Genomic DNA, 21,365 nt, shown 5'->3' with positions numbered 1-21,365 from the left:
TTGACTAATTAACAAGATTTCACTAATGAACTGTCCAACTAATTTAATTTAGCAAATATATTGCAATACATGTTGCAGGGTACCTTAACCTACCACCTGTGGCACACTAGGTGACATGGTGAGACAACAGTGCTCAGGACAATGTAATAATGCACACCAATAAAAAAAAAATGAATGGTTCACTTACTTATGAAACAGACGTACCATGTGAACTGCCTTCGGAACATTCCATATATGATGCCATCTGGCCTGCAGACGAAAGTAAGTGTAACTGCTAGTACAAGGAGTGAATCTTGCTTTGCTTAAAATCCCAACCCAACAAAGCTGCACCAATGTTTCATCTAAAGTACACTAACCAAACTAACAAGACCCACCCATAAGACCAGCAATTTAAACATGCTACTAGCATATGCTAAAGAAACAGGCTAAAGCGAAAAAATAGGATGACCACTGAACATATTGAAAAGCTAATTTAGGCAGAAGAACACTGCCTAAATACTGCTAAACACTGAAGAATGCCAGAAAACTTTTTGCATACACCTTGCAATTTAAAGAAGCACAATTTGGCATAATGTGGTGCAGTATTTCGCTACAAAAGCTTAAAGAGGTAAAGTGGGTAAAAAAGAACTGATGCAGCTTACCAGACAATAATGATCCCAGCTTGCGCAGTTGTTATGAAGTGATGTAGCCTCCACCATCCTTTTATTCTACAACCAGAAAAAAAAAATTACGGGAAGATTACTAAAAAATTCAGCTGAACGAACGTCTGCTGCATTCTCTTTACTTGTACAGTCAACCACAAAAGTTTACGGACCACGGGATCCGAGAAAAAGCTGAATAACTCCGCTGCCTCACAACGCAGCCTGCTATTCACTTTTCCAGCCTCTACTAGTACACAGGGTGTTTCAGCGAACACTTTCAAAATTTATTTAAGGGTGCCTGTGGCAGATAGCCCAATTCTAGTTAATGAGCTGGTCTACTCGAAGAGGCGGACATTACTTGCACAAAAATTTGAAATGCATAATCGACCAATCAACAAAAATTCACTAATTAAGGTTTTTAACTAATTACTTGATGGCCCATGTTGCAATTTACAAATTGTAGCCGTGAAGTTCGGAAGGCGGATCCACTTGAAATTAATTCTCAGGATGCCACCAGTTTCGAGATATACATTCCCGAACTTTGCGGAGAAATGCATTGGCGTTCCAGTTAATTTTGTGCTTGAATGCATAAAACGTCATTTTGTTAAGAAACTAACTGGAACGCCAATGCATTTCTCTGCAAAGTTTGGGAATTAATATTTCGAAACTGGTGTCATCCCGAGAATTCGTTCCAAGTAGATCCGCCTTGCGAACTCCACGGTTACAATTTGTAAATTGCAATATAGGCCATTAGGCAATTAGTTAGAAACTTACTTAGTGAATTATTACTAATTATTAGATTATGAATTTTTATTTATTCTGCAAGTAATGTCCGCCTCTTCGAGTAGACCAGCTCATGAACTAGAATTGGGCTATCTGCCACAGGCAACCTTTAAGAATTTTTGAATGTGTTCGCTAAAACACACTGTATATCAAAAACTTTGTGATGTACGGTTTTACTGGCTACTGCTACAGGCCTGTTCAGAAATTCAACGTTTTCCGAGATCCTGTGGTGCGTAAAATTTTGGTGTTGAGTCTACAATAAGCATCCCTTCTTGTTTCAATCAAGCTTGTAAAGAAAGTTACATATCCAGCCAACTTACTTTGAGCCATTCACTGCCAGAATGCTTTCCCGTATTGTGAGCGTGCAGTAATACCAGACCAGAAGAAAGTGCAGGATAGCGTCATTGGCCCTGCAAGCAGTGACCAGTGTTGGGTCAGTCTTCAGCATCATTGTAATGTCACTGTTAGCAGTACAACTCAAAATTAAACACAGATGCTTAAATGCAATATAAGTCCACAGTTAGTGACCCCTGTAGAGTACAGACGTTTATACAGAGTTTAACAAAAACCAGTCCATGCAAGAAAAAAAAATTATCTTCTGGGAATTTCAAGGGAAACAAGAACCACAGCAATGAAAACACCTTATATACAATGAATGGTTCGAAGTGCCTAATGCAATGCAGCATTTGCAACCACCTCGCAACCAATTACAGACCAGGACCCTGCCTCCTACAACACGGGGTCCTGGTACAATATAATGATCATGGGACATATTCCCACATACAGTTTGACACACTTTTGACAAACAAAATTTTGCAAGAAGGAGTCATTAGCACTCAATGAAGCCTTTTAAAGTCAGTTTTAGTGCTAATTATTCCAGAAATGTTTAAATTTGGAGAAGTGGTAACGGCTGTCTTATATTTGAATGCCTCGGAAAGCACTTCTTTCACACAAAGCCACCCACATTACATCAAAGGCTTGCGAGCCTGTGTGACAATACGCAGTGTTTGCCCCCAAACATGGCTGACATAGCGCATGTACAGCTCTCAGCAGAATGAAACCAAAATTATATCAGTAGCTGGTCACACTTGGGCTTACCGCAGGGCAACACAAATCTGATCCTATTGTTTGTTACATGTGTAATTGTTATACTATTCAGTATTGTATAAAATATTCAATAAGATAATTTCCAATAGAATTATGGCATGGCAACAGTTGACTACAATCAGCTAAGAGAACAGGCTGGCTTCAGGAAGAGATATTCTACAATGGAACACATCCATGTCACCAATCAGGTAATTGAGAAATCTGCAGAGTAAAATCAACCTTTCTATATGGCTTTCATAGATTATGAAAAGGCATTTGATTCCGTAGTAATACCAGCAGTCATGGAGGCATTGTGTAATCAAGGAGTACAGGAAGCATATATGAATTTGTTTCTCTACTAAAAAAGGTAAAAAATTACTTATCAAGAAAGGGCTCAGGCAAGAAGACAATCTCTCCAATGCTATTCAATGCATGCTTAGAAGCAGTATTCAAGCTATTAGACTGGGAAGGCTTCGGAGTGAGAATCGAAGGCGAATATCTCAACAACCTTCAGTTTGCACATGACATTGTCCTGTTCAGCAACACTGGGGATGAACTGCAACAAATGATTGAGGACTTTAACGAAGAAGGTATAAGAGCACAGGTTTGAAGATTAATATGCAATAGATAAAGGCAATGTTCAATAGCCTGGCAAGGGAACAAGAATTCATGTTCGTCAGTCAGCCTCTAAAGTCTGTGCAGGAGTACGTTATCTAGATCAATTACTCACTGGGGACCCTAGTCATGAGAAGGAAATTTACAGAAGAAAAAAAATTGGTTGGAAAGCCTATGGCAGGCATTATCAAATCAAGACTCGGACCTTACCACTTTCGTCGAAAGGAGAAGTGTACAATCATTGCATTCTACCGGTGCTAACATATGGGGCAAAAACTTGGAGGTTAACAAAGGAGCTTGAAAACAAGTTAAGGACAAAGAACGATGGAATGAGAAATGTTAGACGTAGAATTAGGAGACAGGAAGAGAGCGGTGTGGATCAGAGACCAAATGGGGATAGCCGATATTCTAGTTGACACTGAGAGAAAAAAAATGAAGTTGGGCCGGCCATGTAATGCGCAGGGCAATAACGAGCGGACCATTAAATTTGCAGTATGGATGCTAAGGGAAGGGAAGTGCAATCGAGGACTGCAGAAAATTAGGCTGGGTGATGAAATTGGGAAATTTGCAGGCGCAAGTTGGGAATGAGCTAGCGCAAAACAGGGGTAAATGGAGATCAGTTGGGAGAGGCCTTCGTACTGCAGTGGACATAAAAATAGGCTGATGATGATGATGAATTGTTACCATATGTGGATTCAACTGCATCTTCAATTTTAATGGGATAGCGTTAAGGGCCCAGTGTCGCAGGAAATGTGGTGTCGAAGCCGGTGTAGACATCCTGTGAGCGAAAAATACTCTATACGGCACTAAAGTTCTATCACTGAAGTTGCTCATTCTTTGTCTTACATTCTCTACAAAATTATTCCTTGGAATTTTGAGAATGACGGCCCACAAAGAAACGTCATGAAACAAAATAACGACAGCACATGCGTTTTATGGTAAATCTCCTAAGACTGAAATATTAAACGGGCAAAACAATAACAGAAGATCGGCCCATGCAAGAGGCCGCATTTCTACCAGATAGCTCGCCTTAGTGCATAACGTTTGCCGCCAGTATTTTCCGGTAAACATTACGGTTACATAAATTGCAGTTGCTGGGAAGAGTGAGCAGCAGTCAGGGATCTTTGAATGATATCGCGCCCCACTCTTAAAGGCGAAGCTTAAGCGCCCTCCAAATGTTTTTAACTCACCTTTTTTTTTGTTTTTAGTAGACTATTTGATAAAGATCTAAAGACTTGCAAGTAAGTGAGGGACACAAACCTCACTGAGCTTCAAGGCTTTATAGTTCTTTGGTCATTGCCTGTCCTTGTTCAAACAATTGAGGAGTAAATAACAGAAGTGAGAGTTACCAACCTGTAATTCATTGTTATGCACAAGATGGACATGACCAGAATGCACATGGTGACTTTCAGCTTGAACCTCTCATACTCGTCCTTGTACCGATACCTAAAACAGAACAAAAATAATAATAATGGTCATATGAAATAACTATTAGTGAATGAGTGGAGTACAGTAGGCCATCCCTTCAACAAAATATATGAACCCACTTACTTGTCTGCATCCCTGAGAAAAAGGTTGACACTTCCAAGCACAATCTGCAAGTAAATGCTGCAAGGAAGAAAAGAAAGGCATGAGTTTGGTGAAGCTTCACAGCAAAAGCATGAGAAAATATTCCCAGTGTAGAAATACAGTTGAACCGTGTGGATACGATCTTCACGTGAACCGGACCCCTTCGGAGGGGGGACTTCCCCCCCCCCCCAAAAAAAACGGACTTAAAGGGCACTACCATTCGTAGACGTAGTACAGAGTTCACCCACTAGATGGGGTTAGTAGAGACCTTCACAATACGGCTGCGCAGACGGCGTCAGTGTGTAGGTGAACGTGTGAGTGTAGTGTTGTGCTTCTCTGACTGTTGGCGTGTTCCGCCTGCAAAGTCATTATGGCAACGTTAAAAGAACAAAGTGTGTGTGAAAGTTTGTTTCCTGCTTAAAAAATCAGCAATGGAGACTTGCCAAATGCTTCAAGTGGCTTTCCAGGAGAATGCTACGAACCGCACACAAGTTTTCGACTGGTTTGGGCGCTTTAAACGTGGCGAGATGAATGTTGAAAATGAACCTCGTTCTGGAGTCCTGAACAAATTCATGCACATGGTTTTTTTGCTCCTGTGTGAGAAGGCGCAGAACAAATTTTGCGGAAACACGTCTCAAGTGCAAATCCTCCCTCAAAATCCGCTGGCATGAGCTCCAACTCACGCCCGTCTTTGGTGAAATTTGGTTGATCGTGAAACGACGACTCTCGTTGAATTTTTTTTTGGCGGATTTTTTCAACGTTTTCCTCGTTTCGCGATGTTGTAGGGCGTCCAGAACGAGGTTGGTCTTCAGCAGAAAGAGGTTGGTCGAAGCACCACGTTCAATGTGAATGGCAATTCATGCGCAATAAAGCTCGGAGAACTTAGCGTTTTTAAATACCTCTGTAACATAAAAATTTACCTACAAAACCTTAATTCGCCAATTCGGCATCTTACAGAAATCAAGGAAATGTAAAATGCAATCAACCGATATGATGTAGTGAGTACACCTCTACGACATCTGTATGCAACGTCCATAAATAGTCTACCGTAAAATACCGCGGAATCGCCCAGTTTCGCACAAGCACCCTGTATTACATTTCCAAAACTTCAGAATTCTGAAAATTATATGTTAAGCGCCCACCCCCTCCAAAGCGCCAGCATCAGCTGAAATGTTCACCCCACTACGGTTGCTAAAAGACCGCTAGGGGCAATGACGGGGATACTATTCGCTTCCCCACCATTTACAATTTAAAAATAAACATGCTTTCTTCGATTCCCTAGCCACCGTAGCCCTGTATAGAAGTTTTTCGTCAGCCGCCATCTTGGTTTTTTCTGCTTCTACTGGACAAGCATCCATATCTAGATTAACCTAATTGTCAGTGCAAGTGGGGTGGGCGCTTCCGCAGTATTTTACGGTAATTCTAAAGTAGAATGAACGTCAATAAGACATTGGCTACTTGATATTTGCAAAATACATGCTAAGTAGAACCCCGCTGATACCTTTTTCACGGGACCATAAAAAAACGTAAGAGCCGGGAAACGCAAGAGCCGGGAAACAGGAAAAATTTTTAAATGGGAGAAGCGTTATTTTAATTCTTACGTGTGAAAAAAAGTAGTTTTGCCCGACAGCCGAAGTATCGATTGCGGTAAGCTATACAAAGTAAGAATAGTAGTTTTATCGTCTGTATAAACTTGTAAACATTCGCTTAACTAATTAACATTTTACTTAACTAATTAACAAGCATGGTGTCAGCACCTACAGGTAAACATGAACACATCACACTCAAGCGTGGACACGCGCTATCAAACGCTGGCGTGAGGAATTTAAGCGCCGCTGCAGAAGCGAGCGAAGTGACCTTCGTGCTGTTGTCTATTGCTTCAACGCAAACTGAGCGCCGAGAACACACAGCACACACAAAGCTACGAGCTGCCGACGCACCTACACTGCGTAGACTCTGCCCCCAACGCAGATCGCTTTCAAGATACGGCCCGCGCGCCCGCACGCTGCCGCGCAGTACGCAGTTGACGCCAGAGCACAACGCTGCCCACTATCCCTCCCCCCTCGCCGGTGCCTCGAGCACAACGGAAGGCGCGCTTCCTCCCTGCTTTTCTTTCTTTCGCGTGCAAGATTTAGACGCGGTCGTTGGCTCCCCTCGCACGATTTCACTCGCAAATACAGCATACGGCGCGTGGTGACGGCATTATTTCCCTTGGACTTTATAGGGAACATCTATGAGCCAAAACCAATTTCAGGGCTGCAACGCGTCATAGACACCATCTTTAGATAGCAAATGCGGATCTGAAGGGCCATACTTTTGCTGGCGGAAACCGAAAATATGTCATAAGTGTCGCCCCCGGCACTTTTAGCGGCCAATGGATGGCCCATCGTCAAGCAACCAAGCTAAGCAACATGAAAAGTCAAAATGGCCGCTCGGGCCGGCGTGGGGTGGCAGTTCGCAACGTATCATGTGGGAACGGTCCCACAGTTACGACGTAACAGCCGGGAAAACGCAGCACCCGGGAACATAACAGCGGGGTTCTACTGTAGTAGGATGTCCCGTAGAGGTTATGAGAAGACGTGGACGAAGGGATCGTACCTGGATGTTGGTGGTTCACTGGGATATCATGCTAGCAACTGGACTGCATGAGACCTGTAGGTTTTCCGAAACCCACATTAGTGAAAAAAAATTGCGACTACTATTCGTAGTTTTGAGGACTCTCAAAGAGCTTGAACAAACTTCCTCTGACGTGCAAATGAGATATCATTTGACAATTTGACAATAGACATGCATATGGTAAAACTTGCTACGTGAGAGCAAGTCGAGCCACTACCTACCTCTCGAAGTCATTCTGACTGAAAGATATGAACAGTTATTGAACTAGTAGATTGATACGAGATCTCTTGTGATAAGTGTGGGTGCAAAATTACCCATTGGGATGTGGTAGGTCCTGTCCCATGTCGTCTAGGTGCAACCGCTTGGCTTCCAGCTTTTGCAGCAGCTGTGCCTTCTGCGCCTTCTCATCGTCGCTGGCTGGCTCAATCTTGTTCAGTGACTCGAGTATCTGCGATGACCGGTAGCGGTGGTGCCGCACGGCCTTGAGGCACTCTTCCTGGGCCCGCTGCATCTCTCCGGTCAGCACAGTGTACTTACGGTACGACTTCTGCAAGGGCCACAAAAACAGAAGTGAACAAATAAACAATAACAGGGAGGGAGGGCGGGATCAGCTCCTAGCCTTTCCACAATAGCCACCACTTTGCTGAACATAAGAAAAGCGACCAGTCACTTGAACGTGGGGAAGCATACAGGAATAGAACAAAGCCTTGCACAGTTCTCATTTTATAGATGGTGCACAGTTCTCATTTTATAGACAGTGCATTGTACAGCAAACCTTACTTAGGACATATTTGCTGGAGTAGCAAGAAAACATCATAATGAGCACTTCAAGAGCAGGTGGAGGTGAGATAGGTAAGATGGGTAATGAGCTTCAGCAATGAACAGGATGCTCGACATCCGCTTTGCATGTGCCCTAGAATGCAGGTGATCAGACTTAAGATTAGCCAGAAGCCAGACGTACCTGAAAACTACACCCGTTGGGTGACGGACAATAACTTGGTGGAGACAGTGATGCAGTTACCGCACAATGCAGAGTTGGGAGCTTTTACTTGATTTTCTTTTATGCCTTATGCTTGATTTTCTTTTATGACTTATGCCTTGCGACAAATCTTCCCCGCAAATTACAAAGTTCTTAGACACTATAGTGAATGAGTGCCCAGTAGTAGCAATGCAAGTGCAATAAATTAATAAAACGAAAGTGCCCCCTGTAAGCAAAGCTGCCTAGAATACCTCCTGCAGTGACCTGACAAACCTAGGAAGACTTTGCTTGCTGCCATATACATTCCACCATACTGTGAGGCCAATGAATAAAGTTTGCCTTCCCCTATGTCATCAGTATATTTCTCGAAGATTTCATTCTCTCAAGGCATGAGAGAAAGGAGAAAGGCACTTTTTTTCTTTCCCTACACTTAATAGCAAACTGATCTTGTTTGTTAACAACTCTTCCTTTTCTGTCACCTTTCTTGTTTCTTGCCCACCAATTACTCCGCTCAGCTTTGCCAGCAAGAATGAATGAATGCATGAATGAATGAATGAATGCGCTTATCACAACGCTGGCTCTATGGCCGAAGTAGGAAGTGCTTGGTGTGGAACCGAAGGACAGCGGAGGGGAATCATGGGAATCGGAGGCCGATCCCGAGGATGTCATCCAGAGCGCCTCTAAAAATGATGGATGACGCCCGTTTTGTGGGCGAATCTGTAGAGCACCCCGAGGATGCCTTGCATAATAACTCACATTCAAATCCAATCCTCAAGGTCGGCCACAAAGCCCCAGTGCTCGGAACACCAGAGGTGGGACTGCCTAAAGTCATTTCGGATCAATTTTTGGAGCAAGTAAAATTGCATTTTGGAGCAGCGTGGAGCAGACTAAATTCATTTTGGAGTAATTAGGAGGAAATAAAATTTTGTTTTGAAGAAGTTTGGAAAGCAACCGAATCTGAATTTTGGTGGAATAATGGAATATGGTAGCACACTTGGAAACTACGACGAAACACAGAATAAACCACCATGAAGTGCATAGTAGAATCGCGCTTTTTAATCGCGTACAAGAATATGGAAGAGTGGGTCAAGCGGTGGCCCGGCGCATGCTTTTCCGTAAGGCCGAAAACATCGGTGGTACTACGATCCAACTAAATATTCCTGCGCCGACACTCATGGTGATAGCGGAAAATGTCCTCAAATTGTGCAGTCCAATCGACGCAGTAAAATAATTTCTGGGTCACCATATGTCACCGCAGACTCAGATAGGGGTAGTAAACTTTGGGATGGTATAACGTAAAACTATTCCAAACTGTTCTTATTGCGATAGCAATTATATGGACACTACAGTGCATTTACCAATTATATGGACACTACAATGCGTTTTACTGCGATAGCAATTATATGGACACTGCAGCCGCATTTTTGCCATCGCCGTATGTGCAAGTGAAAGCACGCGAGGGGAGCCGACGATCGCGGCTCAATCTGGCGCGCGCGAGGATGGAAAGGGGAGAGCAAACGCACCGTCTCTGTCGCGCGAAAGGCCACGAGGAGATAGAGGGTGGGGGGGGAGGTACGGAGTAAAGCGGGAGGCAGCACAGGAGGAACGAGGGGCGGCTTCTACTCCGCCAATAACTGCGTACTTTGCGCGGCTGCACGTGCCATAACTTGAAAGCAATCTGCAGACGGCTCATAGGCCTTTGTGCGTGCTGTGTTCTCACCGCTCAGTTTGCGTTGAACCGATAGACAGCGCGAAGGTCACTTCACTTGCTGCTGCTGTCGCGCTTGCTCACGCCAGCAGCAGCCAGCGTCCACGGACACAGAGACAGAGTGTGATGTGTTCATGCTTGCTACACAAATTCGGTTAGTAAGCCAATGTTTCCAAGTTTATAGGGCCGACAAAACTACTATACTTCGTATAGCTGTCTACTAATTTGCTAACAATCGATACTTTGCCTTTAGTCCGTGCAAGATGCCATTAGTCCGTGCCATTAATCCGCCATTAGTCCGTCCGTGCTAGATGAAAACGGCTGAAGCCTCCACCATATGATCGTAAACACAGACCAGAATAGTTTTAGGTTATACCAGCCTTGGAGACGGAGACGCCCGCCCGCTGCGGCGCGTGCCTCCCTAACATCTAGTTCGCTCACAGCGCCCTCAGCCTACTTTTCGTTGTTTTGCGCCTCAGCTAGGGAGTGCCGCGCCACTCGGCCTACTCGACCATATTCTAGTACACTCTAAATACCGCCACCCTGGCCGTTCCGACAGCAGCGACAATAGCCGGGAGTGGCTTCGCGCCCGCCTGCCACTTGTCGGAAGTGCCGAAAAGTCCAGTTCCATGAGCGCGAAAACTACGAGAAACTGCAGGAAGCGCCGTCGGCGGTGTGCAGAATGTGGATGGCTGTACTCTTTTTCGGAGAACGAGTCCGCTCGCTGTTCGCGGCCACTGCCGGAGTACACATGCCGAAGCCGTTCTGACACAGCGTGGCGCAATTTTGGTCAATTTTCCGTGTTTGGCGCAGGAATTTGTGTTTGTATCAAAATGGCGCAATTGGCGCAGGAGTCCCACCCCTGAACGCTCGTCAGAAAATTATAGAGACGTTTGGCTTGTCCGGTAATCGGGTAAATGTGAGCGGACGAGGCGTTGGGGCGTTTTGCCGGAACCGTAAACATGAGCGGCCTGTATGGTGCTACCACCTGGTGGCGCAGAAATCAAACAGACAAAAAACAGCTAATATTGCAGTAACCAAGTGTATTTTACTTCACTGCTGGTGTAAATGCTCGACAGTGGCGTGATAAAGTTGCTGCCGAAAATTTACACCAGCAGAGAAGTAGAATATACATGGTTACTGCAATATTAGCTGTTTTTTTTTGTCTGTTTGAATTCTGCGCCACCAGGTGGTAGCACCATACAGGCCGCTCACGTTTACGGTTGCGGCAAAACGCCCCAACACCCGGTCCGCCCGCGTTTACCCGATTACCGGACAAGATAAACCTCTCTAATGTCAACTTTGAGAAGCTGGCATCTAAATGTTAAATTTTTAGCCTTCTCAGCTACGGATCTTTAATGTGTCCTAAGTAAGGCTGAATAAGCTAAGGGACTGAGGCAGTGTTTTCTCCGCATTGCTACCTGCTTGATCCTTATTAGTGAAGCAAGAACCTTTGCCTGCATATGCACATACAATAACCATATGTAAAACACACAGACCATGTTCAAAACAACGTGAGAAGTTTGATCAAGGAATGAATTCCAATAAAATGATTTCATTATGATGAGAAACACTATAGAGAAAAGCTAAATCAGCTTAGGCAGATAAAGTATTCTTCCAAAACTATTTTCATTAATTTCACAATAAGATGTTCACTACTACAATAGATATTGATGGTCAATGTTCTATATTCGTATTTTACGCTGAAATCCCAGCACTAGCACATCACTGTGACATCACAGATTTGAAAGCATATTTTTTTTACTTGGCCGTTGTGGGGCAGTAAATGTTTCAGAGACTTGCTGTTACATTAGAATACAATTTAGTCCATCTTCATTGATTGCAAGTTAACTAGGCCCGAGGAGACGCTGTCCGTCAAAGTTCATGACGCAACGGTGAGCTGGTACAGGAACTTCAAGGTGATGTCACCACCCGCCTTTCGAGTTGCACCATCTCTGGCTTATCAAGCTTCTCATGGTAAGAGCGGCATTTTTGGTATTATAGAAGGGCAGGTTACTAATACAGCCCAAATAATTTTTCTATTTGGTGTGCCTTTAAAGGGCCCTAATCCCCCCCTCGGGCTTGGTGAAATAACGTAGTCCGCGGGTAGCATACGCTGCTGTGAACATCTCAGCCAAGTTTTGCTGTCTTACGTGGTGCGTGGAGCTCTAAAGCGAAGCGCGAAGTCATCTTTCTCTCAAACGCTTTCGTTTCAACAGAGGCCATGATCTTCACTTTCTTCTGTGTGCTTTGTTACGTGATAAAGCACATTCCCATGCGTGGCTGCTATTGGTCGCTGCGGTCGGTTACACCGCGGCTGCCGCAGGGTGCCACCACGAGTCCACTGGCTAAGTGCATTGCGGCTCGCTGAGGACAACCACGTTTGGCTTACGCTTAGCACGTCGTAGGCACCAAAATCGGAAGTCGCGGCGTTAACATCCAAAATGAAATTTTCACTGCACGCCACAGTGATGTTACGAAGGCGGAGCGTTGTTGCCCCGCCCCACTCCACCGTAGCCTTCCCAGTGCAAGCCATTGAAGAAGGAAGGCGGAGCACAGCAGAGGCAGTGTTTGATTGCCCATAACTCCGCTTCTGCTGAAAGTATTGAAGTACTTTTTGCGGCAAAGTATTTCTGAAGTAGCCTATATTCACTTCAAATGTATTTCTCCACTTCGATAAAAAGTGGTTCAGGGCCCCTTTAACATACTTGGCCACCCCTTCGAAACACGCATTGTAGTTACTAGACTCCGCAGAGACGCAGAGACAATGCATTCAACATGCATTCTACACCTGCATGAAAGCTCTTCGAAGCAGCTGCTACTTTTTATCCCCCACTGCGTGGGTCTGCCGTCATTCATTTTTTGTGCAAGCGTAATTGCGTATACAATACACTGAAATATACAGCTGCAAGCTCCGAAAGTGGAGTTAAAAAAAGAGGTACAGATGCCATATCATGGGAAACATGTTAGATTATACACGATTTCTTATAGGTTTCCAAAAATCTTGCTATAATCAACATTACAAAGATGCCAAACTGCTTCGGCTGCCTCAAGTAGTACTTTGCAAAATTAAAGAGAAAGACAAGTTGCATTATAACTGCCCTAAACTATGTGACGTGACATACAAAACCTGACTGGCTTCAAGTTACACAATTGCTTTATTTGTTCATGTGTTGTTTTTTTTCTTGTGCTACAGACATGTCAAGCAGTTGCAAGTGTAATAATTGCATTGTTTTATATTAGGTTCGAATGTTTCATGCTCTAGTCACCACAGAATGTGCCCAAAAATTTTTGCGATGCGCAACGATATAGAAGCCACAGCTAACACAAGAGAACAGAACAAAAGGAAAGCAACTGTACCCCTGACTGTGCTAAATATAGAGGCATTCAGGACAGATGACATGAAATGGGAGACACAATGAAAAGTCAATTTTTGTTCTTTTGTGCCCTTTATATGTCTTCTCAGCTTTCCCAACGTGAGTAATACCTCAGAATACATCGAACAGTGCAGCTGGACTGCTTCGATCCAAGAAAAACAGCTGCTTGTGTAATTTCCTTTAGTGAGATATGGCAAGGTAGCCTAAATGTCAAGGACAACTGCCAATAAATGGCGCCAATGTAGGGTCACGACAGTATTTCTAAAAAAGTGAATGACAACACGAACCGGCTATGACTATGGTTTTACATGCATCCAAGCACTTCAATGAAAGAAGAACAGTGAAACAGCTGCTTATAACTAAGTTTGTAATTCAGCAGTACTTTTAAATAAGTATTAGCTAATAACCAACTAACACATGCATCATACATCTAACATTTCTTTTATTACAATCCGCAAAATGAACATGTTTAAAAGGACACTAAGGAGAAGAATGATTTCAGCTGCATTAGTAAATTACCTTTCCACAGTACCAAAAGAGCCACTCTTACCGTGGATGCCTCGTATGCCAGAAAAGGCGCAATGACCAGCTTGAAATTCCCACACCAGCTAGCCGTGACATCAGGGATTTTTTATGCCTTCTCTTAAGGCCTAGTTCAGCTTTTATAGGAAAAAATGAATTACATTTTAATCTGAAAGATACAAAGACTGAACTAAGGAAGTTTCAAGAATACAATGGTCAAAATGTGAAATAATACTTTGTCATCCATGACGTCAGACTACTGTACCGGCTCTCAACTTCAGCGGGAAATTCAAAAAAGTAACTGACTCATGCCTTCTAGTAATCAACCTATTACCGTGAAACCATCAAAAGTAGAGTCCTTCAAGATTACTTTATCAATCTAAACTGATTCATTGTTTCTCTTTAGTGTCCCTTTAGATGTTACTCATCTATACACTGCAGAACATGCATCAGCTTAGTTCCAAAAAAATGCTGTTTGTATGACCAAGTACCAACATTGCTAGCCGTCTATATTCAAGAATATCATTGCTCAGGCATAAATTAGCCCGAGAATCAAGAAGCATGCAGTTATTAATTAGCACCAGACTTTCACAATGTGTGCACATAGCCTTGCTAATAACACCTGTGGCAACTGTAATATAGTGCTGGATTTTTTGACAGTTTCACTGCATACACAACATTTGGTGTTAATGTGGTACCTAGGCTACCCGCCGAAATTTTTTAATGTGGGGACTTCAAGTTCTACAGATGCGACTGCGGCGATAGAACAGGAGGTGGCATCCCAATCGCTGTGTCAGGTAACCTTTTATCTTTTCATATCCCTATTGCCTGCAGTTTGGAATTGGTGTGTGCACGTATTGGCATCAATCATAGTGACATGATCCTTTGTGCCTGTTACCGGTCGCCAACTGTAGCTTTAACATTCTTTTTCTGAGCTCTATGACACACTTAACATTTTTGTGAAATATCCTTATTCTCCAATCTTCCTAATGGATGATTTTAATTTTCAGAAAATGATGTGGTCTGGCATGTATCCAGTGCCTACCAATACATCGGGATCAGCAGCTGATTTTGTAAATTTATGTTACAACTAATTTTGCATAACTAATTGCAACTAATTTTGCATAACCTGAAACTACCCGAACCAAGCCATTAACTGTTACCATACAACACCCTTATACTCGCAACTTCTCCCCACCTTCTTACTTCTTTAAACATGTTGCCCGACCTAAGTGACTGCTGTTTCAACTTTATACTTCAGAGCAATGTCAAGCATGTTCTTAGGAAACCAAAACATATGCAGGATTATTCTGAAGTCAATTTTATTTCTACTAACAAAGAACTGTCCCATTTTACTGACGATTACATGTCTAAATTTATTGAATGAACAGTTGTCCAATTGATCTATGCTTAAGACCAAAGTTAAGTATCTAACAGATACATACCATTATGTGTCATTCCTTGCAAGCATCTATCGATCTGGTTCAGTACCTCTTTAAAAAGTCTTCTGAATAAAAAAAAAAAAAGCATACGTTCCCCAATGCTAAGCAATCTAACAATTCTGAGTTGTGGCATAAGTACCACCACGCAAGCTTTAATGTTTAAAAATGCTGTTAGTGAAGCGAAATGTTTTTTTTAAAAGAACTCTTCCATCATTACTTACAGAAAATACTAAAAAGTTTTGGAACATTATGGGTTGTTCTAAAGATAACACAACATTGAATGACAGTGACCTGTGTTCCAGTTCCGTTCCCAATGTTGTTCAGTATTAAATGAAATGTTCGCCATGTCTTTCTAACACATTAACTGCTATACTCGTGGACAACTTTTCTGCGGCTATGAAGGGAAAGCTACGGGGGCATGCCTGCTGCACATGCGTTACCATGCCAAGTAGTCCAGCAGCGTTTGACAGCACTATTGGTTAATTGGAACAGACGCTGAATCGACGCAGCTTCCACGTGCGACGATTTCGCATTTGCTCAGACGCGGAAGGAAAAAGCCACAAGATCAGTAACATTTTACACGCAGTGGTGAGTTCTGTCTTATTTAACTGTTGCTAATAAGGTGTTTGTTTTCTCTTCCTCAGCCTAAAACAATGTAGATTAAACGTGGGACTCTTTTCAGAAGCGCTCTCACTTGTGCGTGCTTTGCCTCCGTAGCTTTCTCTTCATAGCCACAGAAAGTCGTCCGCGAGTATAATCTCCCCGAGTATCGTATAACTAATTACCCGCTGATGGATCCTGTGCTCATAGATTCTTTTGGTGTGTTGCACTTGATGAAAAACTTGACATTGTCTTCCTCATGCGAAAGAGACGGTATTAACTCAAAATTTCTGAAGAACACTGAAATGTATATAGTTCCATAATATTAACAGAACTTTTTTCACAGTCCAATTCTTCTGGCCAGTTACCCGGCGACTGCAAGGTGGAACCACTGTTCAAATCTGGTGACACTCATTCCTCTCTAAACTACAGACCTATATCACTAACTAGCATCCCCTCTGTAGGCTCTTAGAACATATCTATTTTGCTAGTTTTGCTAGCTTCCTCGAGCCTAATGCATTTTACATGGCTTAAGAGCATGGCGTTCGTAAATCATTTTCATGTGAAATGCAACTAATTTGCTTTACTAAATGAACTCTTCAGTGCTCTTGATAATGGGTAGTTTCATCGATGCCACTCTCCTAGATTTTCATAAAGCATTTGACCTTCTGTCTTACCCACTACTATGTTTTAAACAAAGTGAATTAAACATCGATCCCAATAATATTGTCTGTGCTGAAAACCTTCTTTTAACAGAACACAATTTGTTACAGCTAACGATTTTCATTCCCCTTCATGTCCAGTTAGTTTGGGTGTGCCGCAGGGTTCTGTCCTCAGCCCTCTTCTAATTTTGATGTATATTAATGACCTGACTAATGGAGTAATCATGTATCAGGCTATATTGATCATACAACACTTCAGTCTGACCTTAACGCTATCACTAACTAGTGCAATGCATAGGCAAATGCGTTTGAATGCTAAACAGTGTAAAGTAATGAGAATTTCCCAAAAATTGACACCTTGTAACCCTCCTCTTAATAACACTGATGGTTCTGTGTTAGACGAAGTAACCACTTATAAGTATCTAGTTCACATAACTGCTAACCTTTATTGGCAAAATCATGTGAATTGCATTGTTAATAATGCTAATTGCACCTTATTGCACCTTAAGTTATTTACGCCGGAACTTTTGAAGGGCACCGTCATCTCCTAAATTAACATCATAGAACACACTTGTAAGGCCTAAACTTGAATATGCATGTGCTTTGTGGGATCCTAGTGAAGAATTTCCTATTAATCAAATAGAATCAGTGTAAAACCATAGTGCACAGTTTCACTTTGTCAAATTATTCGCACTTTTCCAGTGCATCATTGACGAAACTCATTTTGCAGTTTCCCGACCTCTCTTTGCACAGGAAAATGTCGCCTGTTCCACAAGATCTTTCGTAACGCACTCCTACAAAATTAACTTCTCAGTAAGCCAACCTATCTGTCATGTCGTACTAACCACCGCCATAAAGTTTAAATCTTTCTTTCGAACTAATTTGTATTTTCTTATTTCTTCTTTCTGGGGTTTTTCATGCCAAAACCAGTTCTGATTATGAGGCACGTCGTAGTGGAGGGGCCCACATTAATTTTGAACGCCTGGGTTTCTTTAACGTTCACTACAATGAAAGCCCACGGGCATTTTTGCATTTCGCCTCCATCAAAATGCGGCCGCCGCAGCCCTGATTTGTATTTTGATTCATTCGTCCCAAAGACAGCCAAAGAATGTAATCACTTGTCCGCCTCCATCGTCACCATTCTCAATGTCTCCACATTTAAATGTGCCGTCGAAGATTATTGTAGTACTTACCGCTTATGATATACACTTTTTTTTTTTTTCACCACTCCCTTCTGTAACACCTTCGGGCATCAATTGAAATAAATAAATGCCGTACAACCCTGAGATTATATAAATAAATAAAATAAGACATTAAGGAAAAATATCACAATGTTGTATTGCACAATGACAGTACTAAGAGCCTAGATAGAACATGAAACACTTCACTTGAATAAAGCACCTATTAATAACAGCAGCAGCTCAACCAACCCGAGGAGCAAAATCACGACACTCCCTATCTCGCTTGTCTGGTGTTGTGTGCTGTTGGGGCAGTGATAAGCACCTGCAGACAGTGTGCTGCTGTCTTCAATGACACCAGCATTAATGCTTTGAGAACTAGACTGCTCTTATCTGTGCACAATGACCACACTGTGTCTATCACCGGTCTGAAGAGGCCCATTATCTACAGACCGCACAGGCGCGGTGACGGATAACATGTGTGTAGAATATTTTACAGCCACACAGACAGTCCCTTAACATGTGTAGATTATATAGCTGCTACTGTAGACATGAAATGAAAGGCCATGAATTTCAGCTTTGTCTATTTTTCTCCACGAGCAAACACCCCTAAATTACGTCCTCCGGTTCTTTTGGGACTCTCCTTTTTATATATATATATATATATATATATATATATCATTTCATAAGAAGCCAACAAACAGACACAAAGGACAACATAGGGGAAATTACTATTTGAATTAAAGCAATGATAAATTAATGGAAATGAAAATGCGTGAAAAAACAACTTGCTGCAGGTGGGGAAAGATCCCACGCGTGCGACTCTTACCATTTGAGCTTTTATATATATATATATATATATATATATATATATATATATATATATATATATATATATATATATATATATAAGCGTGAGCAACAAGTGTGCAATTCAAGGTCCTCAAGTTTAAAGCAGCGCTCGCGCTGTACGCCCATACTTCGCTAAATCGCGCTTGAGTAACCAACCGCGGATCACGAGGAAATCAGAGTGGTCGTGCCTCCATTCAAACCGAGCAGATTTAAAACCGTATTTCAATGCGAGGAAGGACTCTGTACCGTCGGTTTTCACCTTTTCCCAGCAGGGACTATGCGCTGGAAACTTGGCATGTACGGCACTAATAGCTCTACTATATATATATATATATATATATTTTTATTTCTTTATCTCACCGACGTTCCCGATGCCAGATTCTTTCGTTCGTACGCCTTTGCTGGCTCTTCCTGTTCGATTGCGAACACAGTGCCTCATGATCGCCAGAATCGGCTGCCGCAAAAGAACGACCCTGAGGGAAAAGCACGTGGGAAACAACGTCCACGACACAAGCACACACAACGGTTGTGCATTTTATTCGGCTTTTAACGACACCAGTTAACCGATGATCGAGATCGCCAAGGGGCAGGAAAACACGCGAAGTATAGGCTGACGCGCCATTCGACCTTGAGTGAATCGACAGCGCGTCTGCTTCTCTCAAGGCGGGTGTTTTGTTTCTCACGCTGGAAATAAAAACAAAGCAAAAAAAAAAAAAAAACACACATGACGGGAAGAAAGAAGAAAAAGAAAAAAATCGCAGAGAGGACTAGGCAAGGGCAGTAGATATCTTTTTGGCACACTGGCCGGCAACGTTGACGCTGGCAACATGATGTCAGCAGTTGGGTCAGTACATAGCCTCCTCTATAAAAGTATAGAGGAGGCTATGGTCAGTATTGTGTGATGTCACGGTCAAGATGCAAGCAACAAACTTTTCCGGATGCCTTAGTACTACGTTCTTCAAACTTCGCTATTGATTTTTTTTTTTTTTTTTTTGGCACAGACGATGATATATCAGGAGAATGCGGACATCTGCGGGCATCCACTAATAGCAAAGCAACATACACGAAACTTCGCGGCAGCCCACCCTGCCAAAGCTGTCCACTAGGGCAACGAACTTAAGGGACGTTGTGGTGGAAACTCGCCGATTTCGGTGGAACGAAAGTACTTCATACTGCCTGCATTAACAACGCACGGCGAACTGTTGTAGCGCAGCAATGACATTTTGTGTTCGCGTAGTAACTGACACAGAGGCGCTTGCCAAATTGAGTGCCAGTATCTAAGAGGCTATGACAGTGCAGGACGGCCGCAGCGTAGGTGCAACAAGCAGCACTTGCCAAGCGTTTGCTAGCGCTCCAACATCGCGACATGTAAGCTGTCCCGTAGAGAGCTCACCTCCAAGTCGCAGTATTCCTTCTCGAGCTGGTCCCATTCTTCAATGCAGGCGGCCAACGGCTGCGAATCACTCATCTCAGCAGTGTGGAATGAGCGACGAACGCGAGCAAAGTAGCCAGCGCTCGCCGGAGCTCCGAGCACGTTGGCGGGGGAAGACGCCGAAGGAAGGCGCACAGAGGACAACGCCGCGACAACTCCGACGCTGCTTCAGTCGCTTGGCTTCTCTTTTCGATCACACCCTCTCACAAAACACGCCCGCCCTGCGTTCTCTTCGACTCGCCCCTTCGCTGGCTTGCCTCGCTGGCCTTGCGTCGCTTGCGGTGGCTGGCTTGCGATTTCATTACACTCGCAGCTTGGCTCTGGTCACTTGGATTGGATTGCGCTGCGTTCTTCGGCTGCGACGTCAGCAGTGACGTGAAGCCGAGCGGGAAATTCAAGGCAGTTGTTTGCGCGCCGCTCAGGTTTTTCCGTGACGCGGCGTCATTTTGTTACCGGCGCTGGCACGAAACGTCTGGCCGTCTTTATAGCGGAACAGTGGCGTAGCCAGGAAGGGAGACACTAGGCACGTGCCCTCCCCCGCCGAAATTTCTGCAAATATCGGGCTGGCCAACCCCCCTTTCCCTACTCACCAGAACCACGATCTGATTATGAGGCACGCCGTAGTGAGGGACTTCGGATAAACTTTGACTACCTTTGACCATCTCTAACCATCCCAAGTAGAAGACAGAACTGTAGGTTTTGTGCACAAAAAAAAAAAAAACACGTGAAGACACAGACACAAGCGCGAACTTCCAGCTGAACTTTATTGATTGGCAGGGTGAAGCTTATATACAGACATGACCGTACTACAAGCTATTGACAAGAAATAAACTTTAAAACAAACAAATCGCCTGCTGTAACTGACGCTAACACGCGTGGCCCAGACCGATTTAAAAAAATGATAATAACAACAAACACACACAATTTCGCCCCACAAGACGCGCCGAAAACCATGCCGTGAACCATGCGGCAGATAATGAAACTGTTTTTGTGTCAACCTTAATGATGCAGCAATGACACATTCGATCCCCAGGCGATTACTTGTTACAGCGTAAATTATCTCTATTGCCATCCTGTTTGTATGATTGGTGATAACCTCGCAACCTTCAAAAACAGGTGGACAACCGCAACCAGACAATGAATTGCGCCCTTGCACAGTGCTATATGAACGTTGAAATCTTGCTCGCGAAGTCTATCATTTAGGCACTTTCCTGTCTGGCCCGCATGTACCCTGCGGAACACGATACGCTCTGTCCTTTTTGCCAAAGGGAAAAGGGCACCCTGCCGCACATCTTGGCAGAGT

The 21,365-nt window shown here is 43.4% G+C and overlaps 1 protein-coding gene across 1 annotated transcript in view; it reads right to left on the bottom strand.

Moving 5' to 3' along the window:
• Nucleotides 1-20,371, bottom strand: part of LOC119446174 (ion channel TACAN) — a 32,557-nt gene extending 12,186 nt beyond the window's left edge. Inside the window, exons 1-7 of the mRNA XM_037710531.2 lie at nt 20,024-20,371; nt 7,625-7,857; nt 4,677-4,733; nt 4,479-4,571; nt 1,745-1,834; nt 642-707; nt 188-249 (exon numbers count right to left, since the gene is read on the bottom strand). Of these exons, the coding sequence (XP_037566459.1) occupies nt 188-249; nt 642-707; nt 1,745-1,834; nt 4,479-4,571; nt 4,677-4,733; nt 7,625-7,857; nt 20,024-20,098 (676 nt within the window). The 5' untranslated portion in view covers nt 20,099-20,371. The remainder of the gene's footprint in view (nt 1-187; nt 250-641; nt 708-1,744; nt 1,835-4,478; nt 4,572-4,676; nt 4,734-7,624; nt 7,858-20,023) is intronic.
• Nucleotides 20,372-21,365: the final 994 nt, after the last annotated feature.

This window comes from Dermacentor silvarum, chromosome 3 (genome assembly GCF_013339745.2).
Source record: "Dermacentor silvarum isolate Dsil-2018 chromosome 3, BIME_Dsil_1.4, whole genome shotgun sequence".
NCBI lineage: Eukaryota > Metazoa > Arthropoda > Arachnida > Ixodida > Ixodidae > Dermacentor > Dermacentor silvarum.
This window is presented reverse-complemented; position numbering and strand designations above follow the sequence as displayed.